General features: G+C 38.8%; 1 protein-coding gene across 5 annotated transcripts in view; it reads left to right on the top strand.

The window, feature by feature from the left end:
• sfxn4 (sideroflexin 4) overlaps positions 1-15,904 on the top strand; it is an 81,841-nt gene that overhangs the window by 10,747 nt on the left and 55,190 nt on the right. For all 5 annotated transcript variants that reach the window (XM_072239644.1, XM_072239645.1, XM_072239643.1 and 2 more), the window contains one exon: positions 10,075-10,140. In XM_072239644.1, the coding sequence (XP_072095745.1) occupies positions 10,075-10,140 (66 nt within the window). The remainder of the gene's footprint in view (positions 1-10,074; positions 10,141-15,904) is intronic.

Below are 15,904 nucleotides of genomic sequence, written 5' to 3'. Positions count from 1 at the left end.
TCCTCAAATTTTATGGTTGAAGCCCAGGGTAAATGTGCAGAACTCCAACAACAAAGAAGTACCCGACAAGAGCAACGGTGAGTTGGAAAGAGATTGGAAAATGGAGGAAATTATTACAAGGATACAAAAGGAAAAGGAATTTGTTGCAAAGTGAATTATCTACATTCAGATTGTAAAATGAAAACATGGAAGCAAATGAAGAAGAACTCTGAGGTCTCAGTAAACAACTGCAGGCTACGGTCCAAGAAAAGAAAAACCTGGAAAAGCAGATAGACTTGGAAAAACAGCAATTTTAAAAGTATAACATGCGATAATTACTATTCTTTAACAAGACGATTTTAGTCTTACAAGTGATGTAGATGAAATCAATGTAATTGAGGTAATGCAACTATGCAAAATCATGTGACATAATTAGGGAAGAATAGTGGTTTGTGGCATTATCTAATGAGTGCATTAAGTATTCATGAGGAATTGCAACTACAGAGTGATGCTAATGGAGAACTGCAGGCTGAGCTAGGTTGTCTAAAGTAGAGAACTCCAGGACATATTTGGTTGGTACACCGCATATGTGCAGGTGGCAGTAATGCGCTGAAAACTGGTTGCCAACCGCCATAAAACAAAAAAGAAGAAGAAGAGTCAAAGCCTCAAAGCTCCACTCCTTCACTGGCCCACTCACTCACTGGCTGCTTTCCACAGGCCAGTGTACAGTTTCATCACTGTCAATGTGAGTGCTACCGGTTGATAGTCATTAAGGCAGCCCACATTATTCTACTTAGGCACTGGTATAATTGTTGCCATTTTGAAGCAAGTGGGAACTTCTGCCCATAGCAGTGAGAGGTTGAAAATGTCCTTGAATACTCCCACCATTTGGTTGGCACAGGTTTTCAGAGCCTTACCGGTATTCCATGGAGACCTTCTGTCCTTCTGTCCTGCCTTCGATGCAATACAGCGATTACGATAAATTAATGGTTTTTGCGAATTTGTATGCCCCGAATATAGATGATCCAGGTTTTTTTGAATGCTTTTTTTCGCTTTTACCAGATTTAGGTGTGTATTCTCTGGTTTTAGGAGACTTCAGCTGTTGTTTAGACCCTGTTTTAGATCACTCATCTTTTAAACGATTGATTTTTAGTAGATCTGCCTCCTTTATTCAATGTTTTTTTAATGAAATGTGATATTGTTGATGTTTGGTGCTTTTTGCATCCAACAGAGAAAGAGTACTCATTTTTTTCTCACGTTCATCATACGTATTCCAGGATTGATTATTTTTTGTTGATAGTCAATTGATTCCATTGGTTCGATCCTGTGAATATAAAGAAATTGCTGTTTCAGATCATGCTGCTGTGTTTTTGTCTTTAAATCTTCCGGGTGTCTCCCAAATAAACAGATTCTGGCGTTTTAATCCGACTCTGTTATCTGATAGGATTTTTTTTAATTTTTGGAGAGACAAGTTACTCTTTTTTTATGAAGAGAATACGCTAGAAGAGACTTCTAGTCTTTTTTTTATGGGATGCTTTTAAGGCTTATATTAGAGGACAAATTATTTCTTTTACCGCAAAGTGTTAAGAAAAAAGCTAATAAGGAGAGAATTGAATTATCCAATCAGTTGAAACAATTAGACCAAAAATATGCTTTGGCTCCAGATCCTGCTTTATATGAAAGACATGTTGAAATTAAAACTAAATATGATCTGCTTTTAACTTACCCAATTGAAACTCAACTTTTAAAAGATAAAAGTAAGTTTTATGTTCATGGAGATAAAACGGGTAAACTATTAGCTAACCAATTAAAGATCTTTATAGTTAAATACCAAATTAAAGAAATTTGTAAAGCCAATGGTGATAAAACATCTGATAATGTAGAAATAAACAATACTTTTAGAGAACTCTATTCTAAACTTTATAGTTCTGATCCTCCTAAAGATAATACTGTAATGAATAATTTCTTAGATCGATTAAACATTCCTACACTTTCTGATGATAATCAAAAATTACTGGATCAACCAATATCTTGTGAAGAAATTGCCGAGATTGTTCACTCTTTGCACTCAGGGAAGACTTCGGGTCCTGATTTTCTTTCTGGGGAGTTTTTTGAGGCTTTTTCCTCTACTTATACCTCACTTATACTCAGTCCTTTCGGACTCTTTTAAATTAGGTAGGTTGCTACAATCTTTTTATGAAGCCTCTATTTCGCTTATTCTTAAAAAGAATAAAGATCCAACTGAATGCTCTTCTTATAGACCAATTTCCTTCCTTAATGTAGATACTAAAATTTTATCTGAACTTTTGGCTCGTAGGATCGAAAATATTTTGCCATTTATTATTTCTGATGATCAGACTGGATTTATCAAAAATCGATACTCCCACTTTAATATTCATCATTTATTGAATGTTATTTATTCTCCTTCTGAAGAGATATCAGAATGTGTGATATCCTTAGATGCTGAGAAAGCCTTTGATTGGGTTGAAAAGAATTATTTATTTAAAACTTCAGAAAAAAAAATAATTTTGTTTTAATTTTATTCAATAGATTAAATTACTTTATCTGTCTCCCTCCGCTCAGGTTCTTACTAACTCTCAAAATTCTAAACCATTTAAATTTAAATGTGGAACCAGACAATGTTGTCCTTTGAGTCCTTTGCTTTTTCATTTGGTCTTAGAACCTTTAGCTATTGCTTTCCGGGAATCTAATGATATCACTGGTATTTTAAGGAGGGGTATTACTCACAAAGTGTCGCTTTATGCTGATAACCTTTTGCTCTACATTTCTAATGTGGAGTCTTCTTTACCTTCCGTACTTTCTTTACTTTCCTGCTTTAGTCAGATTTCAGGATATAAACTTAACTTTCATAAGAGTGAACTTTTTCCTTTGAATAATTTGGTATTAGTTAACACTAACCTTCCTTTTAAAATTGTAAGAAATCAATTTACTTAATTTGAGCGTAACAATTACTAGGAATTATAAATTCCTTTTTAAAGAAATTTTTTTTACACTTCTGAATTATGTTAGGAAGGCACTATCAAATTGGTCACCCTTCTCTTTATCGTTGATTGGCCGAATTAATTCTATTAAAATGAATATTTTGTCTAAATTTTTATATTTATTTCAGGCCATACCTGTTTTTATTCCTAAATTCTTTTTTGGTTCTCTGGATTCTATTATATCTTCGTATATATGGAAAAATAAAATTTCTCGATTAAATAAAGTTCATCTTCAAAAAGCTAAAAGGAATGGAGGTTTAGCCTTACCCAATTTTAGGTTTTATTACTGGGCAGTCAATATACGGAATCTTACGTTTTGGTGTATTATATTAATCGAGAGGACTGTCTGGTCTGGGTTTCTTCAGAAGCTAATTCTGTTAATAAATTTTCTATCATTTCTCTTCTCGGATCCTCAATTTCTTTATCTTTAAGTAATTTAACTGATAATTTTGTAGTTAAACACACCTTGAGGATTTGGGTACAATTTAGAAAATATTTTGGTTTATTGAGTTTTTCACTTTAAAATCCCATTTTTTCTAACTATTTTTTTAAACCTTCTATGACTGATGTAGTTTTTAAAGAGTGGAATAGATTGGGTATTAAATGTTTTCAGGATTTGTTTGTTGGAGGTAGTCTCTCTTCATTTGAACAATTGTCAGCTAAGTATAGCCTACCCAAAACCCACTTCTTTTGATATTTACAAATTAGAGGCTTTTTGTGTTCTCAAGTACATACATTTCCTAAAAACGCAAACACGAAGAAATCTGCAGATGCTGGAATTTCAAGCAACACACATAAAAATTGCTGGTGAACACAGCAGGATAGGCAGCATCTATAGGAAGAAGTACAGTCGACATTTCAGGCCGAGACCCTTCGTCAGGACTAACTGAAAGAAGAGATAGTAAGAGATTTGCAAGTGGGAGGGGGAGATCTGAAATGATAGGAGAAGACAGGAGAGGGAGGGATGGATCTAAGAGCTGGAAAGTTGATTGGCAAAAGGGATATGAGAGGATTATGGGACGGGAGGCCTAGGGAGAAAGAAAGTGGGAGGGGGGAAGGCCAGAGGATGGTCAAGGGGTATAATGAGAGGGACAGAGGGAGGGAAAAAAATTAACAATAATAGCCTTCTGTATATTGGCAAGACCCGACGCAGGCCGAGAGACCGTTTCGCTGAATACCTGCGCTCTGTCCGCCAGAGAAAGCAGGATCTCCCAGTGGCCACACATTTTAATTCCACGTCGCATTCCCATTCTGATATGTCTATCCACGGCCTCCTCTACTGTAAAGATGAAGCCACACTCAGGTTGGAGGAACAACACCTTATATTCCATCTGGGTAGCCTCCAACCTGATGGCATGAACATTAACTTCTCTAACTTCTGTTAATGCCCCACCTCCCCTTCGTACCCCATCTGTTATTTATTTATTTTTTATTATTATTAATTTTTTCTCTCTCTCTCTTTTTTCTCCCTCGGTCCCTCTCACTATGCTCCTTACATTCACCAGCAATTTTTATGCGTGTTGCTACATTTCCTCAAAGTCCAGATAAGAATTTACTTGATACAATTTTTAATTTGAAACCCTTCCATAATGGATCTATATCTAATATTTATGGTATGTTGTTGGGAATGAGAAATATTCCTTTAGACAAAATTAAAAATCTCTGAGAACAAGATTTACAGATTCTAATTTCTGAGGATACTTGGAATGAAAATTTTTAATTGGTTAATACTTCATCGTTATGTGCCCGTCATTCCCTTCTACAATTTAAACTGGTTCATAGGGCCCACATGACTAAAGATAAGCTCTCTCATTTTTATTCGATATATCTCCCTATTGTGACAGATGTAACAATGGAGAAGCTTCACTAATTCATATGTTTTGGACTTGTCTGAGTCTTGAAAAATATTGGAAGGAAGTGTTCCAAACTTTTTTCGGTGCTTTTTAAAAATAAACTTTAAACCTAATCCTTTGACTGCCTTATTTGGTATTGTTGGAGGAATTGATATTATTTTGGAGTCACATGATTTGCACATTTTGGCCTTTATGTCTCTTGTAGCCAGGAAGGCATTGTTGTTTAAGTGGAAAGATGCCACTCCGCCTACTCATACTCATTGGTTACATGATGTTATGTCTTGTTTAAATTTAGAGAAGATTTGCTGTTCAATTTCTGAACCTAGACAAGATTTTTTAACATCGTGGGGACCTTTTTTGAATTATTTTCAAAATCTTTGATTTGCTTTTAAGCACAGATGTTGGCTAACAATATGTTTTATTATATGTTAAGGATTTTTTTCCTTTTTTTTTAACCAAACAGCTGGTTTTTTTCTGGTAGTGGGTTGAGATTTTTTTGTATAATAAAAGTATATCTTTTCAATATTATGTTTAAATTTAATGTATACGAATATGGGATAATGAAACTATATTTGTAATTCTAATATATTGTAATCGATATATATAATATCACAAGACAAAGGAGCAGAAGTAGGCCATTCGGCCCATCGAGTCTGCTCCGCAGCTCCCCCATGAGCTAAACTATTCACCGTCTAGTTCCAGTTTCCGGCTTTTTCCCCATATCCCTTGATACCCTGACTAATTAGATACCTGTCAATCTCCTCCTTAAACATCCTCAATGATCAGTCCTCCACAGCTGTATGTGACAACGAATTCCACAAATCCACGACCCTCTGGCTGAAAGAATTTCTCCTCATCTCTGTCTTAGGTGGGTACCCTCTAATTCTAAGACGATGGCCTCTTGTCCTGGACTCACTCACCAAGGGAAACAACCTTTCCACATCTACTCTGTCCAACCCTTTTAACATTCGAAATGTTTCTATGAGATCCCCTCTCATTCTTCTATACTCTAATATATCTTACTGTACTCTGTATTCTTTTATGTAAGAAATCAATAAAAATATTGAAAAAGAAAATGTCCTTGAATACTCCCACTAGTTGGTTGGCACAGGTTTTCAGAGCCTTACCAGGTACTTCATCGGGACCTTCTGCCTTGCGTGGGTTCACTCTCTTTAAAGACAGTCTAACATCGGCCTCTGAGACAGAGATCACAGTGTCATCAGGTGCAGCAGGGATCTTCACAGCTGTAGTTGTGTTCTCCCTTTCAAAGTGTGCATAGAAGGCATTGAGGTCATCTAGTAGTGAAGCATTGGGTTTCGCTTTGTAGGAAGTAATGTCTTACAGACCCTGCCAGAGTTACCGTGCATCTGATATCGCCTCCAACCTAGTTCGAAATTGTCTCTTCGCCCTTGAAATAGCCCTCTGCAAATCATACCTGGTTTTCTGGTACAGGCCTGGGTTGCCAGACTTGAATGCCACAGATCTAGCTTTCAGCAGACGACATACTGCCTGGTTCATCCACGGCTTTTTGTTTGGGAATGTACAGTAAGTCTTTGTAGGCACACACTTATCCACACAGGTTTTAATGAAGTCGGTAACAACTGCAGCATACTCAACCAGATGCAAAGATGAATCCCTGAATACAGGCCAGTCCAGTCCACCGATTCAAAGCAGTCCTGTAGGGGCTCCTGTGCTTCCCTTGTCCAAACCTTCTTGGTCCTCTCTACTGGTGCTGCAGTCTTCAGTCTCTGCCTATACTCAGGGAGGAGAAGTACAGCCAGGTGATCAGACTTCCTGAAGTGAAGATGTGGAATAGCACGGTTAGGCATACTTGATGGTGGTTTAGCAATGGTCCAGTGTGTTGTTTCCTCTGGTATTGCAAGTGATCTGTTGTTGGTAATTGCTCAGTGATTTTTTTTCAGACTGGCCTTCTTAAAATCTCCCAAAACGATGGTGAAAGTGTTTCTCACTGTTACCATCAGGTAGAAGATACAGAAGTCTGAAGGCACACATTCAGCGATTCAGGAACAGCTTCTTCCCCTCTGCCATCCATTTCCTAAATGGACATTGAACCCTTGGACACCACCTCACTGTTTTAATATATATTCTGATTTTTGCACGATTTTTAATCTATTCAATATAAGTATACTGTAATTGATTTACCCATAAATTCCAGTGTATAAGCCAAGAACTTGGCCCTAAATTTTGGTCCTAAATTTAGAGGATCGACTTTTACAGAGGGTGCCAACTTTGGGAAAAACGAATACACGGAAGACAGGTCGTATTTATTGGCTGTTTTTGAGTCAAATACAAACGCTTATGAAATCTGCACAAAAGAAAAGATCTACAAAACACAAACATGAGAAAATCTGCAGATGCTGGAAATTCAAGCAACACACCCAAAATGCTGGTGGAATGCAGCAAGCCAGACAGCATCCATAGGAAGAAGCACAGTTGATGTTTCAGGCCGAGACACTTTGTCAGGACTAACTGAGAGAAGAGATAGTAAGAGATTTGAAAGTGGGAGGGGGAGGGGAGATCCGAAATGATAGGAGAAAATAAAACACATTCTGTTTCTCAATTTACTTGTACACACTGTTGTTGTCAAACATTCAGAGCTTGAAACTCTCACGCTCTTCATTATCTGACTCTCCGAAAATCGTGTCCCATTCTTCTTTGAATGGTTTGTTTAAACTCACATCGAGTGGCTGGAGCACGGACGTCAAACCACCAGGGATGACTGCAGTGTCTGTATTTTCAGCTTTCAGTGCTGCTTTTGTCTCACCTGACAAGTGCTCTTTGAACATGTCCCAGACAAGTAGCGATTTTTCCTTCCTGAAACCTTCGGGATGTCGACGCCACACCTCTTTAATCCATTTCAAGCCACCCGCTTTATCCATCCAGCCGCATTCTTGAACATAAACAACAACACCCTGCGGGAATTTTTCTTTCTTTGGGAATGTTTTCCTCTTAAAAATCACCATTGGTGGTAGTTTGGTCCCATCAGCCATACACATTAACACGACAGTAAAATGTTGCTTCTCGTGTCCAGTTGTTTTGACAAGGACTGTTTTCTCCCCCTTCTGATTGACAGTGCGATAGCCAGCAGAATCAAAGAACATTGGTGTCTCGTCCATGTTACCAATCAGTGAGAGCAGGTAAGAATGTTCCTTTCGGTGCTTGATTACAGACGATTGGAAGGCCATAATCTTATTCTCAAGGTCGCTCAGCAACTTCTGAGCAATCTTTGTTTTTTGTCTCAACGTAAGATCACATCTATTCATAAATCGGGTGCTTCAACTTCGCATAGCTTTGAAATTTTCTCTGACCTCACGGTGTTTTTCAGCCCATTTCAACGCTTGAACTCGAATTATTTCTGTGGTAACAAATGTATCCAGACGATCACTGGTGATTCACCCACTCTGAAACTCTTTCTTCCAGTTCTGGCCACTGGCATGTTTACCCGCAGTTTGCACATTTCGTCTTTAGCATTTCCCTCAGCGTGTCCTCTGCCTTTCTCCACTCTCTCACTTGTTTGTCATTTACAATAAACTTCTTAGCAGCTGCAGAATTATTCGTTCTTCTAGCAAAATTAACAACCTTCAGCTTGAAGCCAGCATCATATCGCATTCGTTTTAATCTTTTGTACGTGGTGGTCACAAACTCAATACTGAGTACACGTACTGATCCCGCCACCCCGTGTTATGTTTTAATGAGATTATGATGGGCGCTAAATGGTTTCACGGGGGTTACGTTTCAGAGGGTTCTTTACCATTGGGTACCTAATCCAAAACTTCACTCCCTGATTTATTTATTAAGAATTCGCTTCTAACGCTCTACAATGTGTAGGCCTATTTTCTTAGCAGGTACTGGTTCACAAAATTTCCAAGTTTCGGATCCGGCAAAGCTGAGTACCGGCATGTGAGATCTTGTGACCTTTTCTGGTTAAATCAAAAACCTCTACAAGAGGGGTCGGCTTATACAAAGGTAACATGAGGACTGTCGTGGTTTCTCATTTTTCACAAACGACAAAGAGACACAGAAAACCCTTCAAGACGTTTTAAACTTTAATTTGCAAATCAAAGCTGAGACAATCAGAAAGCTAGTAACTGACTGTCTGTCGAGGCTTGTACATAGCATTTTTTATAGCAATTCTCCTATCTTAGCTACATTATCATATGCAATCGGCCTGTGATTACATATCATCAAGATATCCGCTCTCGACTTTCCACTATTGTTTTACTCCCCAACTTAATTATGTCCTTGTTTACATTTTAGACCATATGTCTTCTCATCCCTAACCACAGATATTTCTTAATTGGTCTTGCATTGACATACTGACACATATTTCATCATCCTACCTGCCACCGTTATCTTTCTACTTGGTTTCATTCTAGTTCTCTTCATGAATTAATAGTGAGCAGGTCAAAAGGCATGGCTACATAGTGAATACCTTCTAATGAGCTAACAGTGGTTATATAGTAAATATTGTAGAGAATACAATGTGCGCACTTGAGTAAATACTGTTGAGTAAATACTGTAATACATAGAAAATACAATCTGTGCATTTGCATTTTCCAATAGTACCGGCATGTGAGATCTTGTGATGTTTTATGGTTAAGTCGAAAACCTCTACAAAAGGGGTCGGCTTATACAAAGGTAACATGAAAAAGTCACTTTTTTAACCTTGAACGTGGGGCGTCGGCTTATACTCAGAGTTGGCTTATACACCGGAATTTATGGTACCTATTTTCCCTCGATATTACATATCGTATTGAACTGCTGCTGCTAATTTAACAAATTTCGTGACACATGCTGGTGATAATTGGCAGCTTCTTCTTCTCTATATATGTGAGGTTTTATGAGGGAGATTGAAGGAATTTCGGTTAGTTACCTGAGTGAATTTAATGGTGGTCTTTTAAGTATAATCATAGAGAATCATATGTTTAACTGATCCTTTAACCACCAGCTTCTCTCTTAATTTAAGAAAATAACTTTGCTAACTCCAAAGTCAAAAAATAAGAGCAATAAAGATGAAAAAAGTTGATAAGAAAATTTATGTCCAACGATACAAAAAATCTTTTTGCAAAATCCCACTCTGGACTTTCCCATGCAGTAAAAATATTCCAGCATCAGGTAAAGAAACTACTAAATTTCCACACTAATAAACAACTTATCATTTAATTGATACATGTTTGCTTATGTTGTTTTGCTCTGTTAGTTTGACTTGTGTTTTGTAGTCTTTCCTCTGCAGGATTCTTCAGTGGCTGGATATCCTGGACCCTACAACATTACTAGCATCAGATGTAAGCAGTATTTTATTTTAAAAGGCTGGATATCCTGGATCCTACAACATTACTAGCATCCAATGTAAACAGAATTTTATTTAAAACCGACTATCTAATTTTACATGCAACACAACTGGTGCACTATGCAATGAGTTTTCCATGATGCAGTGAACTTTTTAAAGATGGAACTTAGCATTTAAAAATAATTATTTATATTATTTACATATTTTCCTTTTACTCCACCAGGTAGGCCAGAGCATTTAAGATGTGAGTTTAATGCAGGGGGGGGGGGACATTTTATAAAAGTGATTGGAAGAAAGTATAGCAGGAGATAATCAGAAGTTAGTTGTTTTTTTGCACAGAGTGGTAGAGGCAGATACTCTAAGAACATTTAAGAAATTCTTAGGTAGGCATGTGGATGGTAGAAAAATGGAACAGTATGTAGGAGGGAAGGGTCAGATTGATCTTGGAGTAGGTTATAAGGTTGGCACAACATTGTGGGCCAAAGGGCCTGTACTGTCCTTTAGTGTTCTTTCTTCTGTATTTTATGTATGTAATTGTGCTGTATGGAATTGCCTTTGAACATAGCAACATCCCATATAGATTAAGAAGGTTAATGATGAGATAAAAATTTCTTTGTCGTATTTCAGAGCAACTTTTCTATGAGGAAATAAGAGACGATTTCTAATCTGGATCTGATAAATCTAAGCAAATATTATGAGTAACAAATAATCACATTAATTCCAAAGTTGTGCTAATTGTGATTAAATTTAGTTGTCTTGAAGTGACTGCCCACAATAAACATACCCCAACCTTTGAAGGTATGAGACGTGAATTAGCTAAGATAGACTGGCAAATGATAACTAAAGGGTTGACAGTGGATATGCAATGGCAAGCATTTAAGGATCGCATGGATGAACTACAACAATTGTTCAACCCAGTTTGGCAAAAGAATAAACCAGGGAAGGTAGTGCACCCGTGACTGACGAGGGAAATTAGGGATAGTATCAATTCCAAAGAAGAAACATACAAATTAGCCAGAAAATGTGGCACACCTGAGGACTGGGAGAAATTCAGAGTCCAGCAGAGGAGGACAAAGGGCTTAATTAGGAAAGGGAAAAAAAATTATGAGAGAAAGCTGGCAGGGAAAATAAAAACTGACTGTAAAAGCTTTTATAGATATGTGAAAAGAAAAAGATTAGTTAAGACAAATGTAGGTCCCTTACAGTCAGAAACAGGTGAATTGATCATGGGGAACAAGGACATGGCAGACCAATTGAATAACTACTTTGGTTCTGTCTTCACTAAGGAGGGCATAAATAATCTTCCAGAAATAGTAGGGGACCAAGGGTCTGGTGAGATGGAGGAACTGGGGGAAATACATGTTAGTAGGGAAGTGGTGTTAGGTAAATTGAAGGGATTAAAGACAGATCAATCCCCAGGGCCAGATGGTCTGCATCCCAGAGTGCTTAAGGAAGTAGCCCAAGAAATAGTGGATGCATTAGTGATAATTTTTCAAAACTCTTTAGATTCTGGATTAGTTCCTGAAGATTGGAGGGTGGCTAATGTAACCCCGCTTTTTAAAAAAGCAGGGAGAGAGAAACCGGGGAATTATAGACCAGTAAGCCTGACATTGGTGGGGGGGCGGGGAATGCTAGAGTCAGCTATCAAAGATGTGATAACAGCACATTTGGAAAGCAGTGAAATCATCAGACAAAGTCAGCATGGATTTGTGAAAGGAAAATCATGTCTGAGGAATCTCATAGAATTTTTTGAGAATGTAACTAGTAGAGTGGATAGGGGAGAACCAGTGGATGTGGTATATTTGGATTTTCAAAAGGCTTTTGACAAGGTCCCACACAGGAGATTAGTGTGCAAACTTAAAGCACAGGGTATTGGGGGTATGGTATTGATGTGGATGGAGAATTGGTTGGCAGACTGGAAGCAAAGAGTGGGAATAAACGGGACCTTTTCAGAATGGCAGGAAGTGACTAGTGGGGTACTGCAAGGCTCAGTGCTGGGACCCCAATTGCTTACAATATATATAAATGACTTAGACGAGGGAATTAAATGCAGCAACTCCAAGTTTGCGGATGACACGAAGCTGGGCGGCAGTGTTAGCTGTGAGGAGGATGTTAAGAGGATGCAGGGTGACTTGGATAGGTTCGGTGAGTGGGCAAATTCATGGCAGATGCAATTTAATGTGGATAAATGTGAGGTTATCCACTTTGGTGGCAAGAACAGGAAAACATTACCGATTAGGAAAAGGGGAGGTGCAACGAGACCTGGGTGTCATTGTATACCAGTCATTGAAAGTGGGCATGCAGGTTCAGCAGGCAGTGAAAAAGGCAAACGTTATGCTGGCATTCATAGCAAGAGGATTCGAGTACAGGAGCAGGGAGGTACTACTGCAGTTGTAGAAAGCCTTGGTGAGACCACACCTGGAGTATTGTGTGCAGTTTTGGTCCCCTAATCTGAGGAAAGACATTCTTGCCATAGAGGGAGTGCAAAGAGGGTTCACCAGATTGATTCCTGGGATGGCAGGACTTTCATATGATGAAACACTGGATCGACTAGGCTTATACTCTCTGGAATTTAGAAGGTTAAGGGGGGATCTTATTGAAACATATAAAATTCTAAAGGGATTGGACAGGCTAGATGTAGGAAGATTGTTCCTGATATTGGGGAAGTCCAGAACGAGGGGTCACAGTGTGAGGATAAAAGGGAAGCCTTTTAGGACCGAGATGAGGAAAATCTTCTTCACACAGAGCGTGGTGAATCTGTGGAATTCTGTGCTACAGGAAACAGTTGAGGCCAGTTCGTTGGCTATATTTAAGAGGGAGTTAGATATAGCCCTTGTGGCTAAAGGGATCAAGGGGTATGGAGAGAAGGCAGGTACAGGGTTATGAGTTGGATGATCAGCCATGATCATACTGAATGGCGGTGCAGGCTTAAAGGGTCGAATGGCCTACTTATGCACCTATTTTCTATGTTTCTATGAGATCCCCCCCTCATCCTTCTGAATTCCAGTGAGTACAGACCCAGAGCCATCAAACATTCCTCATATGATAACCCTTTCAATGCTGGAATTATCCTTGTGAACCTCCTCTGGACCCTCTCCAATGCCAGCACATCTTTTCTAAGATGAGGGGCCCAAAACTCCTCACAATACTCAAGGTGAGGCCTCACCAGTACCTTATAAAGCCTCAGTAACACATCCTTGCTCTTGTATTCTAGAACTCTTGCAATGAATGCTAACATGGCATTTGCCTTTCTCACCACTGACTCAACCTGCAAGTTAACCTTCAGAGTGTTCTGCACAAGGATTCCCAAGTCCCTCTGCCTCTCAGATTTTTGGATTTTCTCCCCGTTTAGAAAATAGTCCGCACATTTATTTCTACTTCCAAGGTGCATGACCATGCATTTTTCAGGGTTGTATTTCATTTGCCACTTTCTTGCCCATTCTCCTAATCTGTCTAAGTCCTTCTGCAACCTATCTGTTTCCTCAACACTACCTGCCCCTCCACCAATCTTCGTATCATCTACAAACTTGGCAACAAAATAATTTATTCCATCATGTAAATCATTTATATACAGCATAAAAAGAAGTGGTCACAACACTGACCCCTGTGGAGCAACACTAGTCAATGGTAGCCAACCACTTGCTGCCTCCTACCAATTAACCAATGCACTAACCATGTTAGTAACTTTCCTGTAATTTCATAGGCTCTTAACTTGATACGCGGCCTCACGTGTGGCATCTTGTCAAAGGCCTTCTGAAAGTCCAAATATACAACATGCACTGCAGCCCCTTTATCTATCCTACTTGTAATCTCCTCAAAGAATTCCAACAGGTTCGTCAGGCAGGATTTTCCCTGAAGGAAACCATCTTGTCCTGTGTCACCAAGTACTCCATCACCTCATCCTTAACAATTGTCTCTTAACATCTTCCCAGCCACTGAGGTCAGGCTAACTGGTCCATAATTTCTTTTCTACTGCCTTCCTCCTTTCTTAATGAGTGGAGTAATATTTGCAATTTTCCAGTCCTCTGGCACCATGCCAGAGTCCAATGATTTTTGAAAGATCATTTCTAATGCCACCACAATTGCTAATGCTACCTCTTTCTGAATCCTAGTGTGCAGTTCCTCTGATCCTGGTGACTCACGTACCTTTAGGTCTTTCAGATTTTTTGAGTACCTTCTCTCTTGAAACAGTAACAGCACCCACTTCTCTTACTTCACACACTGCAACATCAGGCATACTGGTTGTGTCTTCCATAGTGAAGACTGACGCAAAATACTCATTATTCTCAATATTCAATATTCAAATACTCAATATTCATCAGCCATCTCCTTGTTTCCTATTATTATTTATCCTGCTTCATTTTCTTGTGGTCCTATATCCACTCTCATTTCTCTTTTATTTTTAACATACTTGAAAAACTTTTACAATCCACTTTGATGTTATTCGCTAGCTTGCTTTCATATTTCATCTTTTCCCTTCTAATGATTTCTTTAGTTGCTCTCTGTAGGTTTTTAAAAACTTCCCAATCCTCTATCTTCCCACTAATTTTTACTTTGTTGTATGCCCTTTCTTTTGCTTTTACAATAGCTTTGACTCCCTTCTCAGCCCTGGTTGTAATATTTTACTATTTGAGTATTCCTTTATTTTTGGAATACACATGTCCTGCACCTTCCTAATTTTTCTCAAAAATGTACGTCATTGCTCTCTGCTGACATCCCTATGAGCAGCACCTTCCAATTTACTTTGGCCAACTCCTCTCTCATACCGCTGTAATTTCCCTTACTCCACTGAAATACTGCTACGTCAGACTTTACTTTCTCCCTTTCAAATTTCAAGTTAAACTCAAACATATTGTGATCACTGGTTCCTAAGGGTTCCTTTACCTTAAGCTCCCTAATCACCTCCGCTTCATTACATAACACCTGATCCAGTATAGCTGATCCCCTAGTAGACTCAATAACAAACTGTTCTAAACAGCTATCTGTTAGGCATTCAACAAACTCACTCTCTTGAGATCCATTACCAACCTGATTTTCCCAATCAATTTGCATGTTAAAATCTCTACCATGATTACCATAACATTGACCTTCTGACTCGCCTTTTCTGTTTCCTGTTGGGAGGCCTGTATATAACTTCCCTCAACATCCTTTTACACTTGTAGTTTCTTAACTCAGCCCACAAGATTTCGACATCTTGCGATCCCATGTCACATCTTTCTACTGATTTGATGCCATTCTTTACCAGTAGAGCCACACCATCCCCTTTGCCTACCTTCCTATCCCTCTGATATAATGGACATATCTTGGACATTTCACTCCCAACCATCCTTCAGCCATGATTCAGTGATGGCCACAACATCATTCCTGGCAATCTGTACAGGGCAACAAGATCATCCACCTTATTTCTTATACTACACACATTTAAATACAACACCTTGAGTACTGTTTTTATTATCCTTTCTGATTCTGCATCCCTAATGATTTGGCTGCAACTAAGTCCCATCACCTGTCCGCCTTTCCTGACAATCTGACTGCATGCTATCTTTACTTTTTTAACCATCTGTCCTATCCTGAGTCCCTTCACTGTGGTTCCCACCCCCCTCCCAAGTTAGTTTAAACCCACCCCAACAGCTCGAAGAAACCTGCCCGAAAAAATATTAGTGCTCCTCAGGTGCAGGTGCAACTCATCAGTCTTGAACGGGTCATAACCTACCCAGTACAGATCCCAATGATCCAAGAACCTGAAGCCCTGCCCTCTG

This window comes from Mobula birostris, chromosome 21, assembly GCF_030028105.1.
Source record: "Mobula birostris isolate sMobBir1 chromosome 21, sMobBir1.hap1, whole genome shotgun sequence".
NCBI lineage: Eukaryota > Metazoa > Chordata > Chondrichthyes > Myliobatiformes > Myliobatidae > Mobula > Mobula birostris.
This window is presented reverse-complemented; position numbering and strand designations above follow the sequence as displayed.